Source organism: Astatotilapia calliptera, chromosome 5, assembly GCF_900246225.1.
Source record: "Astatotilapia calliptera chromosome 5, fAstCal1.2, whole genome shotgun sequence".
In the NCBI taxonomy this organism is placed as follows: Eukaryota; Metazoa; Chordata; class Actinopteri; order Cichliformes; family Cichlidae; genus Astatotilapia; species Astatotilapia calliptera.
This window is the reverse complement of record NC_039306.1, coordinates 16,373,333-16,398,720: the sequence shown is the minus strand read 5'-3', so window position 1 is coordinate 16,398,720 and position 25,388 is coordinate 16,373,333. Positions and strand designations below refer to the sequence as shown.

At 39.7% G+C, this 25,388-nt stretch overlaps 1 protein-coding gene across 6 annotated transcripts in view; it reads left to right on the top strand.

Annotated features, from left to right (window-relative positions):
* cacna2d2a (calcium channel, voltage-dependent, alpha 2/delta subunit 2a) overlaps positions 1 to 25,388 on the top strand; it is a 182,875-nt gene that overhangs the window by 115,827 nt on the left and 41,660 nt on the right. For 4 of the 6 annotated variants that reach the window (XM_026167545.1, XM_026167551.1, XM_026167547.1 and 1 more), the window contains 4 exons: positions 295 to 339; positions 5,221 to 5,359; positions 22,861 to 22,992; positions 23,226 to 23,283. In XM_026167545.1, the coding sequence (XP_026023330.1) occupies positions 295 to 339; positions 5,221 to 5,359; positions 22,861 to 22,992; positions 23,226 to 23,283 (374 nt within the window). Of the gene's footprint in view, positions 1 to 294; positions 340 to 404; positions 1,372 to 5,220; positions 5,360 to 22,860; positions 22,993 to 23,225; positions 23,284 to 25,388 lie in introns of those variants that run through there. The other 2 variants (XM_026167550.1, XM_026167548.1) reach the window with 2 other exon arrangements.

Sequence of the window (25,388 nt, the reverse complement as noted above, 5' to 3'; positions counted from 1 at the left end):
CTGTTCCTATAGCGTCTCAAACAAAGCGCAAACATGTGCCACGTACATTTGCATCTTATTAACAAAAGCATCGTCCAGATGCAGCACATCCTACAGCTATCTTCTCACCTTCTCATGACATTCCACATCACACTACTCCTCTGTGTTCTGTGATGCTGATTATATTCTCATGCTGAACAGTGTGATTGAATATAACCATGAGTCTCTTTACCTTACCACCGCAGGTCCGGGCTGATATAGGCACTGCTATATCTTCTCTCATCATCTTTCTTTTTACTTTTCTTTTCTGTACAGGAGAATGCCATTTCATACTACGATTCCAAAGCGGATTCAGACTATGTGAGTACAGTACGGACTGCTACCCCCTCCCACGCACACGTCTGCCTGCCTTAAACCCCAAATCCCACCCACTCAACTTCCTACCCCTGCCACCGTGTCCTGCAACCCTACCCCATCCTTTCCCTTCTTGGTGTTGATGCACCCCTCCCCGCCTTCCCCTTCCTCCGGTCATAGGCCCCTGGGCTGTCTGTGTGCGTTAGCGAGGTGACACTGCTATATGGTGAGCTGGTGTGACAGAGCAGGGCTAGGCTGACATGCATGTGACAGTGATTTTAGATGTCCTCCCTCCGGTCTAATTTCCAGAGTTTTCTCCTTCCTCTGGACCACGATGGTTGTCAGACCTCTGTGCTCATCGAGACACCTCAGACCTAAACACAGGTCACATCGCAGTTTCATACAGTGGGAACAATTTCTATCACTCGTGCCGTTCACACTGAAGAATATGAGTGGCATTCAAAGAAGCAGAAAAGCCCAGCAAATCATTGGTCTCACCAGGCCGCCACTCTGGTTGCAGCCTGCAGTTCCTCCTCAGGATGGGGTGCACTTGGAGCCCGTGCCCGCTGATTGATTAAGTTTCAAGGAGGAGTGCAAGAATCCTCTTTAGATCACCAAAGCACAAAAAAAGGATGGGAAGAGAGTGAGAAAGGGAGGCAGAGGAGCAATAAATCATGATGTGATTTTCTCTTTGTGCACGCCACTCCCTTGATTAATGACACAGCGCTTTAGGGCCTGTCAGCGCATCTAATTGGAGAACATCGGTCATCATTAACATGGCACGCTGAGGCCAAACCAGCGACACACCTCTGACCCCCACATCACCAAGTCCACAACCACCACCACCCCCAAAAAAGACAGGATAAGTCAGGCAGAGGTCATTCCTCTCTAAAATCCCAACAGTAGTCCACCAGTACTCCCTTGTCTGAATCTTGATTCCTCCCTCGATGACTTTTTCTTTCAGTTAAGCTCCACTTCTTGAGTAAAAACCTTTTAATGATAGAGCAATGGGATGTTTGAAGACTGTTTTCAAGAATGGTAAGTAACTGGCAGGCTCTTTTCTCTCTTCTACACTGTACCCTGTTAACTTCTCCTGTTGTCAGTGTGCGCTTGATATAAATGTGGAATGCGATGATTCATTTTAAGTTAAAAACCGGTCATGTCCCAAAGCATGTCTGATGTTCATTCTAATGTGGAAGCTGAAGAATGTTTTATTTGCCTCTTTAGATATGTTCAGCTATCGAGCTTTTTAAATAGCGAGTTTGTTTGGATGTGAAATAACACTGTGACTTTTGGGTCCCGTGTGGCCGTGAGTTAAAACACTTGTATCTTTGCAAAAACAAACAAAAGCAGCTCCCTCTCACCTCCTAAAAGATTATAAGATACGCTTCGGCAGAGAGCAGACAAAGCATCCCGGGTGAAAATGCAAATATTATTTGGACTGCGTGATCCCGCTTTCAGCACAATACTTATATCTGCCTGGCTGAAAAATATTGTCAATCATGTCTCACTAGGTTGTAATTTACTTGGAGGACAAGCATCAGACACATAAAATATATTATTACAAGTGTGATTAGTGTAATTGTGACTCAAAATTGAAATGGTTTTTCACAGTTTTTCAGATGTGACGTGCAAATGCAAATAGCACTACTTGTTAAGCATGTTAAACATCTGTTTAGTGCTCATATTGTTGCTTTCTGTGAAGCAGCCATTGTTTAAAAGGATTATCTTAGTCTTAGGTTATCATAGTCTTTTTTTCTTTCCCTCCACCTAAGCACTCTCTCGTGCAAGCACATACACAGGGTCACAAGCAGTATGTCTCAGGTTAGCCCTGGTTGGCTGAAGGTGAGATAGAAAGAAGCTTTAAAATGTCATCTCTGGCCTCTTCAATCTTTAATTAAACCTTGAGAACGGGTAGATAAAATTAACAAATTGGGTAATGAATGGGGCAAAACAGGTGGTGGATGGTTGAAGAAAATGAACCAATCAGTCTTTCCTGTGTGGATTTATTCAGCTCCTAATTAGACACTGCCTTGGTTAATTATGATTGGGCTCTTCTGAAGAAAGGGGAGGAAAAAAAAGAGGCTCCATGCCCGACATTGACAGAATTAGTGTCACACTGAGTGATAAACAAACTCACAGTTAGTGCCGCTGAAAAGCCAACATCCCTAACCCAATCAGGTTCACTGTTGTTTGATAGTCAAAGCTCAAAGCATTTCAGATTCACAGTGGAAACAATATGTTAAACTGACATGAATCCAGCAGACATCTATTTGCTATCAAACCCCTGTGTAACCAGTAATATTATAGTGTGATCATGCTTTTACAGTAACTAATTCTTATGTGTTTTCCTTCTTAGAAAATTACCTCCCTCTCTAGCTTAGCCTCAGTTTATTTTTCTTATGAAGTTGGAACATAAAAAGCCCCATTAAACCAGGACAAGAGGACAACATTATGTGTATTGTGTATTTGTTGTTGTTGCCTGATAGTGTAAGAATTGTGTTTGTAACTTTTAATGAACTGGGAGTGTTTAAAGAGAGAGACTTTGAAAAATCCTGGCACATGCCAATGTGGCTGACATAGGCGGTTGCCTGTGTCAGGGTTACAGTAACAACATATCAACAAAAACAGGTTTTTAATTACAGTAATGAACATAGTGCACCCCCTGAACTGTCAGTCACAGGTTGACAATATGAAGGAATAAACGGTGCCTGCTATCAAAACTGATACATGTAATCAATGCACAACAACATGCGCTCTATTCATGCTGCCAACTCAGTGATTTTTTTTTTCAGGGAAAAAATACAAAACAACTCTGAATATCAGGGTTTTTCCACATTTCAGCTGCAGCACTGGTTAATTGGTGTTACAAAGAGCATAAAAAAGCACACACAAGCTTGTCTATAAAGGAATTAATCCTGGTTGTGGTTTTTGCTTACTGCTGTTTGTAGGTGTCTTTCTTTTGACAGTATTAAAAACCTGAAGCTTCACAGGGTTACCTCAAGCAGCAGGATCCATATGAGCACTGTGAAAATGAGAGAACTGTTTGCATTTACAATATGAATTATTCCAAAAGTAGACAGAATAGAATAGGGCAAGACTCGAAGCTTTTACAGACAGGATGCGTTCAATCATAGTTCTTTTTACACCGCAGCAGAACTTCGCTATTTTATTACCAGTTTACTAAATTCAAAATATTTTTCACGTGAATTGTATTTTTATAAGTCTTTCCTCTTAAATTCAAACTCAAAATTTGTGGTAGACTTTATTCTACATTTGTTGTGTGCAACAGATCTTCAGTATAACTAAACAGAGGAGGTAAACTCTCTAATATTAAAGAAACAATGGGTATAGGTGACCTTGTAACAAAAAACATTACATTGTGCCATGAGTTTAAGTTGAATTAGTAATTTAGTTAGTGGAACTAATACTCATTATTAATTGATTTTCTAAAACATTGCCAGTTAGGTAAATTAGATTTAACTAGACACTTTTTTGAGAGGTCATTAGTTTTAATGTTTAACTATTTTAAAAACACAAATAAAGTAGTGGTCTATGGGTTAAATATCATATGTGCAAGCATACTGTATATTTCCCAATGTATATTTTTCCTGTGCTATAATATATTATTTATAGTAATGAAAACTTTCCCCTGAGCTGGGGAACAATACTCACAATACTCATCGTCTCTTCTGCTGTCTGTCAATGGGGCTTCAGCAAAGCTATCGCTCGGCTCATTTCGACAACAGTTTGTAATTGCATTTTAATAGTCAATTAAAGTGTGCCCATCAATCAAATTTTGCTCTGGACGTGGGGTTTTGATTTAATTTCTTCAAAAAACAACCTTTTTTTTTCATGTCAGGTCCAATTAACCCGTGCTGCTTTATCAAAGCGATGCGATGTGAAATGCTGCTCTTTGGCTATTCAAATGCACGAAGAATGATCTGAGATATGAGTTTTTTGTTTTGCAAGCATTAAGTGAATGAAATCAAATGAAGGATCACTAATAAAAAAGGAATTAGAGAAGCACGATGCCTGAGTTTGCTGAGGGTTACTTCTGTATCACAGGTTGGTGCATGAGTACACATAAATTTAATATTTCTTTTTACTTTGTAGCAAGGAGTCAACGACGTTGACTTGTCAGCTTTACCTGTTTTTTAGAAAGTGCATCTAACAGGGCTTTAGAGGGCACACACAGTAATATCAGATCAAGATGAGCTAATAAACAGAGTCAGGCGGCAGGCTTATATCTTGTTTTTTTCACAACCTAAAATCTCTTCATCCGGTGTTAACAGGCACAGATTGTACTACAGTGATAACTTATCAAGATAAAAAGCTCAAATGTCAGTTTAGCTCTTTTTTTAATTTTCAGGCTCTCTTTGATATCTAGAGTTCCTAATGTAATATGTGTCAAGCTTTCTCATCTTTACTCTCGGCGCTGAACATGCTATAAGTAGAAAAATTAGATGCTAATTATTTATTTCTTTAAATGTTAAATGTTCATCGGTGAGAGAAGTGAAACAGCGCTGCTCTCGTTCGTCCTGGCGGTATACTAAACCGTGATTAAGTGGTGCTAGGTGCTAGTTATTGTTGGGGTTAATTTGTGCGACACCTCATGTGTCTGAGATTGTCATCAGGAGTACTAATGAGTACCTCCGTTTGGTGTCTGCGCTAATACCTGCTATTGTTCTCCTACGAGAACCGAAGCATCTAAACCAGGAAGCAGACAATAGGTCCTGTAAAACCACAATAAGCGAGGTGACAAAATACGGTTCTACATTAGCGTGTTTCTCCATCTTTTTCCTGTCTGTTCTTATTTGTGTTCTCACTTAGATTTGTGTGTGTGTGTGTGTGTGTGTGTGTGTGTGTGCGCATGTGTGTCTGCAGACCGAGGACGGGGAAGAGGAGAATCCACTGGAGACTTCATCGTCTTTGGAACTGGAGTTTGTGGACGATCCCAATTTTAAAAACAAGGTCAACTACTCTTCGAGTGCAGTCCAGATTCCTACAGACATATACAAAGGCTGTAAGTTACAACTTTTTTGCTGCTATTGTTTACATTGTTGGTATGTGTGTGAATGGCCAGTGTGAGATGGTGGCGAAACGGTGAAAAGGAAGGCAAATTCATAACACTGAATGCACCTTCGGATTTGCACAGCTGCCAGCAGCTTTCACATATGTGCTGGATGCACCAAAAGGCCTGTTTTTCGTAGGTAGCAGTGGGTCACGGATAGATGACAGTCTGTTTTAACTTGATCTCTCTTCTTTTTCTCAGCATGTTAACACAATCTCTCCCTCCTCCACTTTAACACACTAACATGATTTTTGATGACAGTCACTCCCTCACACCAGATCTGCACTATTATTTTTTTTTCCTTTTGTCATGAGTGGGCACAGTCCCCCCTGCTCATGGACCTTGCCCTTCCTGCTTGGCACTGTCCTGCCCTGTAGACATAACACTCTCCTTACTCTGTCGCTGCCAAATGGACAAAAGCGAACACGCGCACCTTCCGGGACTCTGATTTCTCTTGGCATGCTCCCTCTGTTATCCACCTCTAACCTTTTGGATATTCTATGCCTGTCTCTTTAAAGACTCAAAAACCACAGCATGTGCAGACAGACAGCCATTTTCACAGTGGCAGCTCCCCCCCCCCCCCCTTTTCTGTTATTGTCTAGCTCTTCACTGTCTTTGTTGAACAGGCAGTATATGGCACCTGTCTGTAACAATGCCCTCCAGCTGTGTCTCCAGACAAATCTTGTCAGAATTAGACACTCTTGGTTCAGGAGGAGATGTCAAAGGCCACAGCTAACTCACAATAGAGCAATCAGGCCTGCACATTGTTCCCGGAGCCATTTTGTTGCAGCTCTGGTTCCCCTGACTGAAGATATGAGTCAGAGAATAAAGCCCTCTTGATTGAGGCTGGTGGAGACTACAGGAGTAGAGTGGTACTGTGCACAGAGTTAGTTTTTGCTCCGCTGTTCTGTGGAAAATGTTTACTATTAATGTTGTTTAGTTAGCTCCCATAGTGCGGTCTGCTGTGCAGAGATTACCAACTGCAGACTTTGTGCCAACTCCATTATGAACATGTGTGCTGTGTTTTAGTTGCGGATAAATACACAATTGAAAAACACGTTGTTAAACAAATGTGCATTAATTCTTTAAAAATGTCCTGGAATCAGTCTTTAGATACTAAAGGTAGAGCTTCCTTTAGCTAATGTTAAAAAGTAAATTCAATCTGCTTGATCTATAAAATCCTTGCAGCTCTTAGAGCAGGAGTGTCCATCTAATATTACATCATGGGCCACACCTTGTGAAGCCAAGTGTGTCATATTTGACACATGAGACATTTTTTCCCCAAAAAAGCCAAAAGAAATTACACAAGCAATAAATTGCAAAATTGCTATATCATATTTTTTATTGATGTAAGTTAGAACTCATATATTTGAATTACCATCATTATTTTAATTTCATCAGAAAAGAAGTTTTCATGGTTCAAGCTTGAAAGTGTTAAGCTGACCAGACAGGACAGTGAAACTCTCCTTTCTTACAGTGTAAAGACTTTTAAATAAACATTTAATCTCTCAAATATCTTCATATAAAAAGTGCAATTTTGTATGTCTCAGTTTTTCGACATGACAAATGTGTAAAATTACTGAAAAAGTTCTGGCAGCTCATTGCCCAGTTTGGTTCATTCACAGAAGATAGTGAAAAACAGAAACCTTTCTGTCATTTAATTGTTTATCTATTGCTTAACTGCGTTGGTGTACTATGAATGACAATAGGTGAGGTCTTTATCAACAGTAAAAGCTGTAAAACTTATCAAAATACCGTTAACAGTTTAAATTTTTGTCATGTTCCTGGGTCTGTTGACTCAGCGTTTTAAGTTTTAGTTTATTTGGATGTTGATGTTTAAGTTCTTTAGGTTAGCTAAGTTCAGTTGTTTATTAGATTCCTTTTGTGTTTTTCTACCCCTGTGTTTAAGTTTCCCCGAGCCCTTTATGTGTTTCATGCTGCGTGTCTTATCTTGTCAAGTTCGTATTGCCATGTCTGCGTCTCATATTTCCTGTTTTATTTTGAAGGTATGTGTCCTATGTCAGTGTAGTCAGATTTGCTTCCTTTGTCTCGTTATGTCAGATTACTGTCAGCTGTTTCCCCGTGTGTTTCCACTTCCCCTAATCACCCTTGTTTAGGCTACGTCCACACGTAAACGGGTATTTTTGAAAACGGAGATTTTCTGTTTTCGTTTTTTTTTTTTTTTTTTTAAATCCCGTCCACACGTAAAGGCAAAAACGCTGCTAGGAACATGCCAAAGCAACGGGTGGCGATATATACCTAACCGTGTAGAAATGTTGGCCAATCAGAAGTCTAGAAGCCTCGGTGGGAAACTGTAAACAAAGATGGCGCATAGAAGCAGAACCGAGTCCTATGTGTGGAGGGACAGTAACTGTGTGTGTATATGTAAGCATGTAAACACTGCAGAGAGTAAAATTAACAGTAACAGTATTTTGTCTAAGTCCGCCATTGTAGAAATCCATTTCACCGAAACAATAACGTGGCGCACAGCGTTGCGCTGCATTTTCTCCGTTTTCTTCGTCCCCACGAAAATGCAAAACCTGAGTTTTTGAAAATGTCCACCCTGGCAGGAGTTTTTAAAAATCTCAGTTTTCAGTGACCGAAAATGCCGTTTACGTGTGGACGAAAGGATAAAAACGCATAGAAAAATCTACCCGGGTACCTGTGGACGTAGCCTTAGTCTGTGTGTTTCTGTTCGTTTATTGTCAGGTTGTGTTGTTCTTTGTGCCACGTTTCCATGTTCCATGTATCTTTGTATCCATGTCAAGTTTCATTTCTTGTTTTTTTTAATGTTTAGTTTCTCCAGTTTAAGTTATCGTTTAGCTTCATCTCTGCCTTTTGTTTTGTAATCTTTTACCAGCCTTAATAAACGGCTCACTTTCTGTTAACATTCAAGTTTTGTTCCACGTTCCTTGGTGTCCGCATTTTGGGTCCTCTTCGTCACTCCACACAGTCTGCCTCTCCCAGACTTTGACATCTATGCCTTCCTTCACTTTTTCCAAAGCCTTTGCTGGGCTCATTCTGGCCCCCCGCCTTATGTTTGATACCCTGGTTTTGCATATCGCTTCAGACGAAGCTGTGGAAAGTCAGATCAACCAGCTTCTGACAATTTAAAGACACAGCTTTATTGATTTTGACACCGTTGTCTTAAATAAGAAAACGAAAACAGAAAAAAGTGCTAATTTATGTTAATTAGTACATTGTTTGACCCTTCTGTGCTGCTGGCAAACTGGTGTACTTAATCACAGTAAGAAAGTTAAAAATAAATAGTTTATGTGGAAAAAAATGGGCAATTTTACCCTGTTGCCAGGTGATTGCTAGGTATGTATAAATCAAAGCTGAGTTAGTGTTAGCGCTGTGAAATTAAAACGATAAGATGTTTTCATAAAGTGTTGTAGCTGCATAAAGGCTAAAAATGTGTCATTGCCAGGCAATTTATTGGCGTATAAAAATATAATATATATGCTGAGTACAGATGAAGTCCTGACAAAAAGTTTTTACTTTTTGAAACGAGGATCAATCTTAAGGTAAAGTGTGTCACACGTGAGCACAGTTCAACACTGTATGTGTGTTGGTGTAGTCTCCTTTTAATGTGTGTGTAAACTATCCACATGTATATGTATGAGTAGATAACTACTGAGCTGGTGGAATATTTTAACTAACACTTAAAGGAATTTACATCAAGTTTTTATGACGGCTCTACAGACACGGTCAGAGTGGATTGTTATCTATATGTCATGCTCTGCTGTGGTCCTACCAGTGGGAGCCTGCAAGGTGCCTTGGATGTCTGAGGAAACTAATGTGGGCGGTTTGTTGTCCTCTGGGTCTGAAGTGCAGAAACATTGTATGTGGGTAGATTCAATACTTATTTCTCAGGGGAGGCCAGAGGAAAAAGAAAACACTAGGAAGAACAGTGTACAGTCCAAAGAACAGCATAATGTTCAACAGTTGATCGAAGATAGTGTGCTATTTATTAGCATGCATGCCCTGTGTAGTTGAAGTAGCTTGCTTTGATTTGCACACATTGTTAATGCACTGAATAAATTGACTATTTTACAGAAAATGGCAGTTTGTATTCTCTATTGCATCCAAATGGGTGTCCTTAGAGATGGACTTTGAGAGAGGTGTAGATAGAAGAACAGATAGAAGGAAAAGAGGTGAGAGGAGAAGAAACACTTTAATAATAGAAACCATTTAGTGAGGGGGAAAAAAAAGAATTTTCTTTCCTTTTTTTTTATTGTGATCCTTTCAGCAAGTAAATGAGGCGAGGTATGCGTCTTGGTTTGATTTGTCTGCTAGGCCCCATGTCCGTTTATTGAGATTGAGAGTGTTCCCTGAGCGCAGTAATGAACCATTTTATGATTCATTATCCCGCTGCTGATTCCTGCTGCCAAGTCTGCAAACTTTCTAATTAGCTTAGGTCAAACATTCATACAGTTTTCTTCTAATTATCATTGCCTATTACAAAATGGACATCACAACACAACCACTGAGGAATAAACTGAGGTGGCTGGTGTTGCCCATGGAGGAAGAGGTTGCAGAAGTAGTGGGGTGCTGCAGGGAAGAAGGGCTCTCATAATCTCACATAACAAATAAGCACAAATATTGATTAAAAAATAAGTATAAAAGCAGTGAGAGGATATATGCAGGGGTTAAAGAGGCCCATAATGATCCAGAACGGCTTTTGACACCTTCACATAACAAGCAATTAAATCTGGTAGGCAGGTTCCTGCATATTACTGGTGAATGAATGAATTTTGCGTGTGCTGCAGCCCAACGTTGCTTTCAGAGATACCTGCTCAGTAATAAGAAAATAATGAAATGATTGCATTTTTTTCTCATCCCTGTGATGTGTTCATGGTGCAGATGTAAAGTTGCGGTCGCTGTACTTAAGCGTCTAGCTAGCTAATGAAAAGGCACAAACATAAACAGAGTGCATTTTTCTAAGTGGCAGCTAATTTCAAATGCAACTATTCACGCAGCTCAACTAACATCAGCAAACATGCAAACTGTTTCTGTGCTGTCGGTCACAAAGATGTGCTGGTGTTTGTTCTGTGTAGGGGTTAGAAAATCAGCAACAGAGCTCGTGACACATCTGCTTATATGTTGAAAGCACTTGGCTAAATATACAAAGAGCAGTAAATAAAAGTTGATCACAGACTCACAAAAACAAGTTATTATGTGACTTATTCCTTACTAATTCTTTTCCCATGCTGCATTGCTCCCCCCCCCCTACATATTTATAAATAGATAGATAGACATTTGTGTTCAGTGTTGCATGTTGAAATTTGAAATTATAGGATGTTATAAATTAGACTTTTTTTTTTAATTGTGTGCAAATGTGTGTGTATTGTACACATAATTTGGGAATACATTAGTGCTAGTTGGAGAATAAGCAGCCACTGTTCCCAGCAGGGAATAAAGGAAACCACCACTGAATGTGGGAAGGCCTTTCATGAAATTTGAAGTTTAAATCCGCCGCATGCTGCTTCTTTTCCAGCAGCCTAACGTCATCTTGTCAGTTTGCTATTGTAGTCAGGCACAGTCACAAACTTGGTTATTAGAAATGAATGGCTACAACTGGCTGATTGTGTGTGCAGATGAAAGAGCAGAGCTTAAATGTTCTGCATGGTACGATTAACCCTCCCACCCCATCCTCCACACACACACACACGCACACACACACGCGCACACACACACACACACACACACGCACACACACACACGCACACACACACACACACACACACACGCACACACACACACGCACGCACGCACACACACACACACACACACACACACACACACACACACACACACACACACACACGGACACACCATAGCCATTGTTACCACCCCTTTCTATACTTGGTTGTCTGTCTTCCACCCACTGCTTCATTCAAAATTGCAAATTTTGCTTTGCACTCAACCGATATTTTTTCAAAGTACGCCATACTTTTTAAGGCGAATTTTCTACCATTTATGCAGCCACTGGCTGCATTGCAACCTTCTGGGTGTACCCAACCTGAGATAACAAATTGCTTTTATCAACAACAAAGGCGAGAACAAAAACCTGGTTATAATGAAGGTTTCTTCCTGTTAAAATAGAGTTCTTTCTCCCCAGTGTCAACGAGTGCTTGCTCATAGGGGATTATCAGATTTTCCCTATAAGATAAACATGTCAGGTGTGTTGTACAATGGTTTTTCTCATCTGTTAACAGTGTCAGTATAACAGCGAAATAACCATACCTGCTTTTATTCCATCAAATTTTTTATCTTTTCTCAAAAGAAGCAGATTTCCCTAATATTTGTTATTTTTATTCTGCAAATTCTGCTTGGATCAGCTGGCTGCTATATTTGTGGCATTTCAAAACATGTTGCCAACATTGCTGAGTGCCCTCTGGTGGACAATCTATGCAATGTCAACACTGATAACAGGGTTGAAGGGTGTTTTTTTCCCCCCCATTTCTCCTTTATTTAATTTAACTTTGCTTTATGTTAGGATGACACTTTTCATTTATCAGCATTTATAAATGCTTTTACAAAAAGATCAGTAAATGGCTAACATCTGCAATAAAATCAGCCCACTGATTAATCGATCCACTTCTACTTGAGATCTGAGCACGCTGTTGTTAGCGTCAAAAATAAGCGAAAGACCCACCTGTGCAAGCTTGATTTTGCTTAGTTTGGTCTCTTTTAGTTGTTGTAGCTACACATTTTTATCTATTTTATAGTATGCTGTGAGGCTCTCTATGATTTTTCTTCTTGAAACAAGCTATATAAATACATTTGACTTAATTACCTCACAGTCTAAAGCACCTTTTAAATGACTGCAGTTTTTAACTTGCACTGTATAAGTAAAATTGAAATGAACTGAATATTTATTTGCACACTAATACATTTCTGTACTTCTCAGACTCTGAAGTAAAATGCCTTTCTTAGACATCAACAGAAATTATCCTTTGGAGAATATTCAGGAATAGTATAAACTATAAACAATGCGCAATTGACAACATTTCCTTAGGTATACAATTTAACAGGAGGAATTACAGTTTTTTGCCTAAACTAGCTTCTTCTGCTCCTCACTGTTTAAAAGTTACAATACACTAGTCTGTGGTTAGATCCGCTCTGGAAAGTGGTGATCCTGTTCACCTCTGCAAACGACAAATTTCACAGAATGTGTATAATTTGCAAACTTTAATGTGCATCAAATATATAGAAGTGAGCATCAATGCAAAAGAAATATTTGTAAACATCTGTCAGTCAAACTGCTGCTGATGTTGAAAATGAACATGGAGAGGTGTATATGAAAGGGTCATAGCTGAGTTCTGGCTCAGTTTTCTTCAGAAAGGAAGAGGAAATAATAACGATCCCCGTTTAATTTTGTCTTTGCGTCAGATAAGTTTAAATAAAAAGCTACATTTGTCATCTTAAAGCAAAAAACTATCACGCTTGCGATTTGCCTCAGTTAAATGTAAAATGTCGTCGCTGTCAGTGAGAAGTTATGTGTGTGTGTGTTTGTGCACATGCAGTACATGCGCTCTTTATTTGTTTCTCACGCCCCAGGTTCCTTCCAGTAGAGGAAGCTTCGCTGTCAACTTGCTCACACCACACTGGAGATCAACTCAGCCCCTCTCAACATCAAACCAGATTTAAATGTGTGGAAAAGAGCAAAAGTGATTTGTGGGGAAAAAGGGAGAAAGTGGGGAAAAAAGAGGAAGGGATTTAAAGTTAAAGCAAAAAAAGAAGAAAGGCGTATAAACACTGCGGGCTCTATTTTGTTCCCAAATTTACAGGCTCCATCTCTCGCTCTCTCTCCGCCGACCCCTCCCCGATCTCACCCATCCAAACCCTATAGTGTGTGCCCATTGAAGGGGCACTATCATTTACCTGCACACTAATTAGAACAGTCAGCACAGCAAACTCCACTTCACTCACCACCAGGCTCACAAATTACATTTCATGTGTTTGTTATTTACTGCTCTTCTTTAATTAGAAAAAGTATTTGGAGGAGCATTCTTGAGGTACGGTGAAATGTTTTCCTCTCCCCCCTGTTTTATTCTCCATACTGAATAGTCGTCCCTCCTCAGAGAAATTCTCTTTTGTTTCACTCTCTATAGGCACTTTCAGACCAATCTGTTTATCATGTCTGCATTGCATGGGCCGGGGTCCATTGTGGTTCTTGAAACTGTTTTTAGATTCTTTTTTTATGGTCCTAACATAAAATAGGTACATTTCCAGCATAGGAGTAAATTTAAGCGATGCAGGTGTACTGTGATTGGTCCATTGGGGTATATTTACCGCTCAAAATTCATGAATGCAGCAGCAAGAATAACTGTTTTAAAAAGTGTTAACCATATTAAATGACTTCACACAGCACCTCTTAATGTTAGCCTTAAGATAAGAGCAAAAAATGAGCTGACAGTGAAGTCAGGCTTTATTGAGATACGACAGAGGACTCATCACAGTAAAACAAAAATCTTAGCTGTCAGTTTCCCCGAATTGCTGCTAGGCATCCACTACACATTAAAGCAATGTAGAGAGAAAATGAAGAGGCTGCTTTACCGAAAGATTCAGTCACTGAATCTGGTTACTAAGTTCACTTTGTTTTACTTGAATTTTATAGTACCCCATATCTAGCAACCACTTCACCATACAAGTTTTTTTTTTTAAATTGATGAAAATATTGTATTTACGCTGGTTTTATTTAGCTTTTTGGGTTTCTGCATGATTGTGTCTTTTGTAAAGCAAGCCTTCACCCACTGTGTTCCTTTCTTAGGGTCTGCCTTCGAAAAGAAAATAGTATTTGGAGCTACCATCTTCACTTTTGTTGTTGCAAGTACCTTCAATTTATCGTTTTACTAAGGTTATGCATGGGGATTGGAAAAAAATACTTTAGCTGATGATCTTGCGAGCTCAGTGGTAACGCTCTGTTTGCACCTCCAACTTGATGGCTTTTAATCTGCACAGAACTGTGAACAGAGTGTTGCATCGCTGTATCTGGAGATAAGTATGGAGGATGCTGCAGAAACAACAAGAAGCAGTCTGAGAGCACAAGCCTCCACCAAGGAAGCTCACCATCTGGGCAGTATTTACTTTTAAGTTACCATAACGATCAATGGCAGTAAGAATTATAGTTTTAATAGTTCTACATAGGATTATGATTAAAACTTTGGCCTTCAGATCATTCTATTGACCTTGTAGGAGAGGTCAAAGGTTAAATGTAATATGATATTTTAAATTTTTAATGCGGTACTTGTGGGGCGATTGTGGTTCAGGGGGTTTGGAAGTTCATCTTGTAACTGGAAGGTTGCCGGTTTGATCCCCAGCTCTGTCTGTCTTGGTTGTTGTGTCCTTGGGCAACACACTTCACCTACTGCTTACTGGTGATGGCCAGAGGGGCCGATGGCGCGATATGGCAGCCTCGCTTCTGTCAGTCTGCCCCAGGGCAGCTGTGGCTACAACTGTAGCTGCCTCCACCAGTGTGTGAATGTGAGAGTGAATGAATAGTGGCATTGCAAAGCGCTTTGAGGATCTGAAAAAGCGCTATATAAATGCAATCCATTATTATTATTATTATTACTTTCTCTATATTGACTATGCACACCACATTTGAAAGAATCATAGCTTCTAAGTTATAAGGCTTTTCAAGGCTTTGTCAATTTTCAACTAATAAGCTATTAAATCGACCCTGAAAACCTTGGTGGATATAAACCAAATCTTAACAGATTGTTAACAAAACGCCACTCTACGTGATAAAAAGAAGGGACAGGAAGAAAGCAGGAGAGAGGAAGTAAGAAAAAGGGGGCATATGGAGTAGCAATTTGGGTTGACAAGACGAAAAGCAGGAGAAGGCAGGCGGTGGATGCATCTGAGATTACCTTGAACTGTGCAGGAAGCTTTTTGTTTCTCACTTAATGTACATTTAGTATGCTTTTTTTATTACGTGCTCACTGTGAAGTCTTGAAATTATCCAACAATATTGTTTCTCAGCATACACATTGCTAATGAATTTTGTAATTGAAACGCTTCAAAAATGTGAGCACGACAAATAACATTTTATTCATCTGAATTGTTTTGGTATGAAAACAAAAAAGCTCACAGGTGGATATCTGAAAGTCTAGAGAAAAAACAAACATACCATTCCAACCATTTTCATGGTTCGAACCCATTCTTACAGCTTCAGCTTTTACAATTTAGTGAAATACCTGAATACATAGTGCGTAAAAAAAACAAAACAAACATATTTATATTTTTCTTACATCTTAACCCACTAATATTTCCATGCATATCTCGGTGTTTTGCTTAATGAAAACAGTCTACAGAGAAGCATAACTACAAACTACAAAAAAAAAGAGGCATAAACAAAAGCAGGAACATGAGAAATAAATGGTTAACATTTAGAGAACAGAGGCAGACGAGCAGGCAGAGAACACATTCACCCTGAAACTATAATATAAAGTGGAAACGTCAGGGTAACAAGACACAGCTGAACTAGAAGATGAGACACAGGGCAGTAAAACTGATTGCAAGGTACAGTTAGAAGGTGAGTAACAAACTAAAGCAGGAAGTAACTGCGAGTAACTGAGTAATGCAGCAGCATGAGACCCACACTGAGCGTGGTATAGTACAAAGGTGGGCAAATCCAGGCCTGCAGGTTTTAAATGAGTCCTTCATCCATCACAGCTGATTTAAATGGCTAAATTACCTCCTCAACATGTCTTGCAGTTTTCCAGAAGCCTGGTAATGAACTAATCATTTGATTCAGGTATGCTGACCCAGGTTGAAACCTGCAGGACACTGGCCCTTGAGGCCTGGAGTTGACACCCCTCATATACTAGAACACTGGGAGGGTATATAATCTCTTTGTTTAACATGATCGTTAAATTAAAATTTAAACAAGAACTAAAAGACTCAGAATACAAGTTCTGCTATAGCTGGAAAAGGCAAAATAATAAACAAAATCACAAGGAATTAAAACCCAACTAGATTAGCGAAGTGACTGAACAAAAACTCAAACATGAATGAAACAAAGAGAAAATTTCCAGAAGCTCAAAACTCTGCCTCCAAAACACAGGAACCATTCACTAACATTTAGTCGCTCTGTTTAAAACACAGAAATATATAATGCTTATGGTCATGACGGCGTTGATGGTTATGGCTCTTCAGAGGGTCTCTGGTAATAGATTTAGCTCCATTACAATTATGGATTTCTTAGAAGGCGCCACTTGTGTTGCTTGATGATATACTGCAGGTCATTTTTCTGCTCTCTATGCACAGCAGTGGTGCAACGACTTGTTTCTGAATGTTGGATTAACACAGAACATAAGGGACATATTGTTTTAGATGGGGTTTTTTTTTTGTTTGTTTGCTTATCACAGGTACATCACGGTGAGTAATGTGTGTACTTGGAGTTAAGGGGTGGGGTCACAGGATCGAGGTGGGAGGAGATGAGGAATGATCTCACACAGAGATGCTCCATAAATCCCACTCATAATTGTTTCCCTACTTGGTGTGCAGTCTTGCTTCATAAAGGGGGCAAAGCCAAGGGTGCTCTAAATGTCAGGGGAGCGGTGCGCTGATGAATTACCTTTTAAAGATATCAGAGAGAGGCGCATTTCATGTGAAAGATGAGGCCAACACAGTCCTCTTAGGCCCTGTCTGCCTGTGTGAGCATATTTCCCCCCCAGGGGAAATTTGTCTTTTTATCAACTGTCCAGAGAAGTCACAGCTTATCCTAACTGAATAAATCAAAGAGAATTAGTTTGCTAGCTTCTCTTATCTGGGATGTGCCTGTTTTTCTGCAGAGATCACCTGCAGATGTGGGTAAATATGTGTGTGCGTGTTTGCTGAATTGGCCTGACAGTAGCGATGGCTCAAATATGAATGGTTTAGTTTCAGCTGGCAGTGTGAATGTACTGCTCTGTCTTTTTTAGAGGAACAAGACTGACCAACAGTAGGGTGTAAACAAAAACTCATACATAGCTGCTGAGTTAGCATGCTTATATGTGTGCAAAGCAAGTACGAAGTAGTACATCGTGTGTTTGTGGGTGAGTTGAGCAAAGTCCTGTACATCTAAAATTACCAAATAAGATAAAACATAGGTCAGAATGACATGACAGAGTTTAAGAAAATAAATATGAGACAAAACAGTAAAAACAACACAGATTTGAAAAAGGTCAGAATTCCTTGTGATTTAAAAACCAGAGTTCAGTTACTACCTTGATCTTCGTCGAGGCAGCTGAAACGATGCTAGTTTTAACAGAGGTCACCGGATGTCTCGTTGCCCTTGGCCTGTCTGGGACAGCTATCATTACAGAACCGGTGCTTCTTCAGATAAGAGCACCAGGACTTCACAGCACATGGGCTGCCGCTGCAGTAACCTGCTGTGATAGCTCATGCTTAAAGGATAATACTTTTTTACACATTAATCAGATGGCTCTTTGACCACAGAGTATTGCACGGCACAGGTGAAATTGAAAAGCGTGGTTTGGTTCCCTGATAATCTCCACGCAAGTATCAGTAGAATATAGCCACTGGTGTCACTGAAATGCTTCGGAGTCTTGGAAGCGATGACAGCAAGTTTGAAAATACATGGTTATAATGTCAGACATACTGCAATTCGCACAAATTTCGCTCTCCGCTTTAATCTCTCTGGCTCTTCATACCATCTGGATTCTTGGCGAATGTAAACACTGAGTTATGAGAGACAGAACAGAAAGCTCTTTTGCTTTCTAATTCTGGTAGAATGCAATTTATTTTGTAGCAGGCGTGTTAGTGGCATCATTCACAAATGAATCATCAAAATAGCCACACACACACACACACACACACACAGACACAAAATAACTGACAAGGCATGAGAAAATAGAGTCCTCTAATACAATAATGTGCATAATTCTTGAACCAACCCTCAATTCTTTATATTTTGCAAGGAAAATGGGAAAGAAGTGCATTGATTGATTGAAACATAGCTAATCATAAATGGAAATACAGCATATACGGCAAAAACAGAGCTTGGAAGGCAGTACTTGGTATGACCACCTTTGTTCACGCACAGCCTGAACTCTCTTAGAGAAGCTTTCTGGTAATTTCTTTAAGTAGGCTTCAGAAATAGTTCCCCAGGCTTCTTGAAGGACATTCAAAGCTCTTGTTTGGATGTTGGTTGTCTTTTGTTCTGTTCTTTCTAAGTTCCCACACTGCTTCACAAAGGCTCTGAGGAGGCCAATCCATGGCTGATAGTGTTCCATTGTGTGCTTCTCTATCCAGATATGCTTTTACTTTTGCCTATCAGATGCTATCCAGATGGTACTGCATGGCGGATCAAACTCCAGTGCCATCAATTTCAAAGATCCCTATTTATTTTTTTTCTTAATCATCTGTTATTTGGTTAACACTGGTTCATCTCTTGAGTAGGGCTGAACGATTATGGAAAATAATCTAATTGCGATTTTTTTGCCCCAATATTGCGATTGCGATGCGATATGCGATTATTTTTTAAGGTCTTTGTCTTCTGTATTATTAAACAAAGACAAGCAATACATCATATAGTATGGCCAATACTATATTACATTAATTTTAAACTGTTCTTTCCTGGAAGACAGACCTCTGTTATGATGACATGAGGTGATGCATGAATTGATGACTGACATTTTTATTTAACTTCTTCAATCACAACAGTATATTTGAACATACACAATAGTTTATTTTTAGCTTACAAACATCTGAGCATAAAGTGCTGACAAGGAACCCTGGTGTAAACATTAAAATGAAAGTCAGTACAATGTGCAGATTGCAGAAATATACATAAAAAAAATCAGTGGCTTTACCACACTCAGTTTTTCGACATCTGTGAACTACTAGACAGTCATTCAATTAAAAAATAATATTAAATAAATAAAACTAATAAATAAAAAATACACACATCTTACTGATCTCTGCAGTCAGTAACATTACACATAAAGTGCAAACATAATAGCAATTGTATAAACACACACACAAACACGTGAAATTGGACGGTCTAGTTCTGATTAGCGTCACCGCTGTCTCAGTGGCGTTTAATAAACTCGGCCGTCTGCTTCTTGCTATCTAAAATATAACCAGACACTGGCGTAAATTCTCGACTGTCTCATACTTCTGTTTAATAAGTTTTCTGTTTGACGTTTAGTCAGCTGTGTGAAAACCAAGGAGGAACCCACCCGGGGGATTAATAAAGTTTTATTTTATCTAATCTAATAACTTTAATCTCAGCCAAACCGATTTACTCACGAACAAACAAAACACTGAAAAAAGCCCAACAATAACATTTTTAGGTTGTCTAAGTGACTTATATATTACGTTTAACCCGAGCAGCGAAACTCCGCGGTGATCTGAAAATGATGTGCCGGGAGTTGTGCCGTTCTCGGCCGCATCAGTAACCCTCGAGCTCCCGGCTAGCTGTCGAGCTGGTGGGTAGCAGACGCCTCTGAAAACGTCGAAGCGCTTTTGCAAATATGGGATATCTTGATAAACCGAGCAGATATTTGATGTTTACACAACTACTTTCTCGCCTGAAAATATTTTAAAAGTTTATTTTGTGACCCAGAAAGATTAGTATGAGTAATTTTAAAACTTAGTAGCGGCCGCCATTGTTGGAAACTGGAGTTTGGCTGGGCCGCGCTATGAATTCTGGGATATGGTAGTAATTTGGACAGCCTTCGGCGCGTCGCTGTGACGTAATCGGTCTACAAATGCGGCCTCAGGAGGATGCAGCCCATGAATTTGGACATGTCCAGAGTATAATCGCAGCCTTTGCGGTTAGAAAATTGCACTTGATCATGTCGCGATATTATCGCAAATGCGATATATCATTCAGCCCTACTCTTGAGTTAGATGGCTTTTTGTGCCTGAATGGTTCATAGGTCATTGGCTTAACAAAAAAAACAACAAAACAACACAAAAAACAACATCCGTCTGAAAATGGTCATGAACAAGGACCAGACTGAAAATGTATGGATAAGCAGCCAGTTTAAAGAAGTGTCAAGAAAACCTTCCTGAAAGCCTGTTACTGTTCCTTAAGACCATTTAGAACATTTTAAAAATTACTAAAAATGTCTGACTCCTGGAAGCAAAACGTAAAGACATGCATATATCATGTATGCATCAAAATATTGCTGAACTCAGACCTTATAACTGAACCTCTGAAACTGTGTTTAACAACGTCAAAGGTGATCCGTCATTTGTTCTTTGCTGTTACACGATCTAAAAATAAACCGAATAATCAGTTCTTTGACCTAAATAGCGTCTTAGGTTTTCAATTTAACAGTTGAACATCAAGTTTGTTTTGGGTATTTTTTTTCCTCTGCCCCCATGGGCGAGAAATTGCTTTCTTTCTTGCTGTGAAAGCAGCCAGTCACTCGTGTTAATTTTTGTGTTTCTTTCCATCAATCACCCCCCCTCCCCCAAATGTGTTTTTATGTTTGTGCCCATTTGCAGGGCTGCCTCTATCCTCTTCCATTCTTCTTTTGTGTTTGTGTCTATGAATTTCGAGAAAAAAAGCATGTCGAGGAGCTGCCTTTGGTGATGGCAGCAATTTGGCCTTCATATCCTCCAAACGTTGCTTAGTGCTGCGTTATGGTGTGTGTGTGTGTGTGTGTGTGTGTGTGTGTGGTGTGTGTGTGTGTGTGTGTGTGTGTGTGTGTGCGTGCGCATTTTAGGATGCAGGATACAGGTTGTTTTGAGCCACAATTTTAAAAAGACTTTGGCAGCTTTCAACTAAAAACAATAAACAGTGTTATATTTTTCTATAATGTGTGACAGCTCACAGTAAAGGAGGTGAGAAGTGAATGATGGAAGGCTAGTGTCATATTTCTTACCTCTTAAACTGACAGGTTGTCAAAGACTGAGCAGTAATTGAAAAGCATGGAAAAGTGGATAATGATCGTTTATTTGTGTGAAATTCAAACGTGGGGTTGAGAAAAGCTGGACTTGTCGGTTCAGGGGCTTATCTAGCTTTGGTTGGCTGAGTAATTAAATCAGAGAAGCGAGTGAAGTTCTCCTCAGCTCAGCGCCTCGTCTTGTTTCCTCTTTAATCAGGTGGCTATTAAACCTCTGATTGCACTCCCCATCTTCTGACTTCAGCTTAGCTATTAAACACAGACTGAAAGCATTTTTTTTGGCTTATGTGTGTGTGGATGCACATTGCGTCACGCAGGGATATGCACGAATGGAAAGCATGATTTAGATCACGAGTGCAAGCAAAACAACGACAGCGTAAAAACAACAGAAGACAGGCGGAAGCAGAAAAGATGCGCGTTTTACACTTGCGTCGTGTTCCTCCACCTATTGTTGACTAGATGATAAATGCTTCTTTCCGCAGTTATAAATCCATTTCTGTCTGACATGTGCGATCTATGACCTTATGCTTCAGCTCAGAACATGCACAATAATGCATCTGGTCGTGCATGCACAAGCATTTACTTTACTATATAAAGCACCTTGTGATTTGGCACTATATTAATAAAGTTGACTTGAATAGTCTTTTTCCTTTTACCTGTTTCTCCTCTCCAAATAACCAAGCACCCGTAAATCCTCTAACACCCTAATGGATGTCTGCAGAAACAGTTTATGGGCCCCTATTATCAAACATTCAGCAGTTGTTTCTCTCTCCAAAACCTGCTAGTGACAGTATGACTGTACGACCTCCTCCAAGGTCATATCAGATCCTTCCCCTGCCCTCCAAAGAAGATTTCCCAGATTAGACTAATTCCATACTCAGACGTGACCTCCGGCCAAGCCGCCTGCATACATGCATTCTTATGTTTTAAGCTTTCTTTGCTGGTGTGGACAAGGTTGTTCAGCAAGAGAGTTGACCTTTGGGTTCGTAACAGAGAAAAGCTGCAGTTATGTTACACTCAGGTCCACTATCTTTGCAGGCAACAGCCATTAGGCTGGTGTTGTTTTCACCTTGTACCTGTCTTGGTACGTGTGTCATCTGAGCAAAACTTTATCCAGGAAACACCTGCTGAAAAGAGAACAAGCGCAACAGTGTTTTTGATTACTTTGTAGAAATCTGTGTTTCTGTGGGGGTTTTTTAGCACTGCAACCTTGCAACAGACCATAACAAAACTATGGAGAGCAGAACTTGACCCCTGAATACCTGCAAATCATGTAATCATGTAATAATATATAGTATTGACAAGTGACTACTTTTTTTTTTTTCTCAGAAAATCAGCATGCCGAGAGGCATTGAGAGTTGCCCTTAAATAATGGGGTCTACTTACATCTTTGTATTTCTGCAATTTGATGAATAACAAAGCCTTTGGTGCCTGAGTTGCATCTATTGTGCACCACAAAATGCAAAAATCACTAAAGAAAAGAACAAATCAGTGTAAGGCTGAAGCCTGCATAAATCTGTTCCAATTAGTCATAATGAGTCTTTTCTCATGTGCTTTGCTCTCTGTGTTTTCCCTCAGCCCCCGTCATCCTTAATGAATTAAACTGGACCCAGGCACTGGAGAGGGTCTTCATTGAAAACCGTAGGGAGGACAGCTCTCTCCGCTGGCAGGTGTTTGGGAGTGCCACGGGCATGACACGATACTACCCAGGTAGGCTGCAGAGTACTGAGTCAACAGTGATGCCTCAGTCATAACTTACTGCATGATAGAGTCTAAATTGACCCTAGGGCTCCTCAGCTGGAGAACATTGCCAATCTCTTATCAGATGGCTCTACTGGTAACTTGATAGAGAGACTGAAATTATGATTACCTTGATCTAATCTGATCTGAAACATCCAACAGTGCACTGGATGGGCTATAATTTGTTTTCTTGTGCTCTCTAGCAACTCCATGGAGGGCACCCAACAAGATTGACCTATACGATGTCCGCAGAAGACCATGGTAAGTGCCCTCTTTATAGAGAACTCCTGTCCACAAGTCATTATTTGCATGCTTTGTTGCACTATTATTAATGCCTGCTGGTGTTTTTAAGAAGAATAGGAAAACAGCTGCCTTTACTTAGAGCCAGATATGTAAGTGGTGAATGCAAAAATTTTATTATTGTCCTATAACACTGCACAGTGTTGCACATAAATAATTTGGATCATCATTCAATGAACTCAGCTCGGGCCAGCTGAGCGGGAAGTATTCCTGCTGTGTAAACACATTTTACCTGTTAATGAAAAAATGTAACTATTTTTAACGTCCTCTAAATTCTTAGATAAAGTTGTTAGACTTTGAAATTTGCAGGGTGTTCCATCTTTGTATTGAATTTGAGTGCTTACCAGGTGAGTCCCATTGAACATTGAGGGGCAAAGAGTTTGCTCAGGTGACTCCTAACCTATGCAAAAATCAGCAGTAGCAACAGAGTGAAATTAAAAAGTGAAAAAAGCAACAGCTTTCCTGCCGTACTATCTTAAGACTATGGCAAATTGTGTTCTGTTTTCAACCTCTACATACACACACACACGCGCACTGTAACCATTTTCACATTTTAATATAACAGAGGCAGCGGCCTGTGTCACTTCACTGCATATGCCTTTTGTTTTTATATTGAAAATAATCTGTGGTAATTTCATCTTCATAAGCCTTATAATTATTTGCTCGGTGAAACAGCATAACCTGTGATTGCATTTACAATGCTCTTCACATTGATGCAGCTATTATAAAAATGCTCAAAATACCCCGTTTGAATTTAAAAAGGACATCATTTTCAGAGGATTTCCCTAACTGGCTTCACATGAAGAAAAACAAACAGAAGAAGTAGGAGTCCTGTGCTCAGCTCAGAGCTAAGAGAATAATATTTAACTCAATCAGATCATTGACTGTTTCCAGACTTATCACAGTAGTATACATATAGTAAGAGCATATATGATGCCTTTTCTCGGGTGCCCACTTTGACGTGTGTTCTGTGTTCAAATGCTAATACCTATACAGAGTGATGAGCTGGACAGAAATAGGCAGCGTTGGGCTAAACACCCACCCGCCCGAGCTTTCTGTCCACCCCTTGACTTTCTGTCTACCTGCCACTGTCACATCAGCTTTGTGGTAGCGCTGCCTGTTGCCTGGTTACAGGTTGGAGTGAACTGGACATAATCATGACAGCAATGTTGATTAGACCTGACCCCATTTTCCATCTCTGTCTTCAGCCAGCTCAAAGTGAGTGGCTGTTTGAGGTCAGGCCAGGCTGGCAGACGAAGTCAACAAGAACTACCTCAGAACTAAACAAACGCCAGCGACCCTTTCTATTGTGCTACTGTTTATATGAAACTCAATATTCCACAGGTAATATCTTAAAATGTATCCGAGTCTAACGATGACTCAGACAAAAGCCTCGATCTTCTAAATGAAATGAAATGAAACATAAAATCAGTTACTCGTTTCATGTTCTAGTGGAGTTTTAAGGTCCCATCAAGGTTCAGTTTATTCATCCGTGAAAACTGAGAGATTACTCTGCACCCAACCTGATCAACAAGTGCAGATTGCATCAAATAAACACATCCGGTGGCTCGTAAAGCTATTCATATTCCCTCAGACAATTATTACTACTGTATTTGCAAGTAGTCGATTTAAAGCTGAGTCTATAGGATGTCTCACAACAATGCAAACAAATAGAGGCCTGTCCCCAAATGCAGTGTAGGGATCGTGTTTACTGTTCAGTTCCTCGGGTTGGTGTTTTATTTATCTTCAGGCCACATGAGAGAACCAAGCCATGATGCTGTAAATGCAGTCTGTGTTAGCACAGGTAGATCTGCACATGCAGAGAAACTCAAACTTTCTATTAAAGGTGAGTCATGGCTTTCTACAGAAAAACCCCCCAAAGGAACTTGTGTCTCTTGTTTTGAAATCTTTAAAAAAACAATAAAAAAAACTGGTCTAGCTATTTAATAAATTGCATCAAATCTATATGCAAAATCAGAATTGTTAACAAAAAATGTATTTTAAAAAGGTACATTTGAATATTTGATGATATATTTGATAATATTTGAAAATAATTGAGTTTAAAT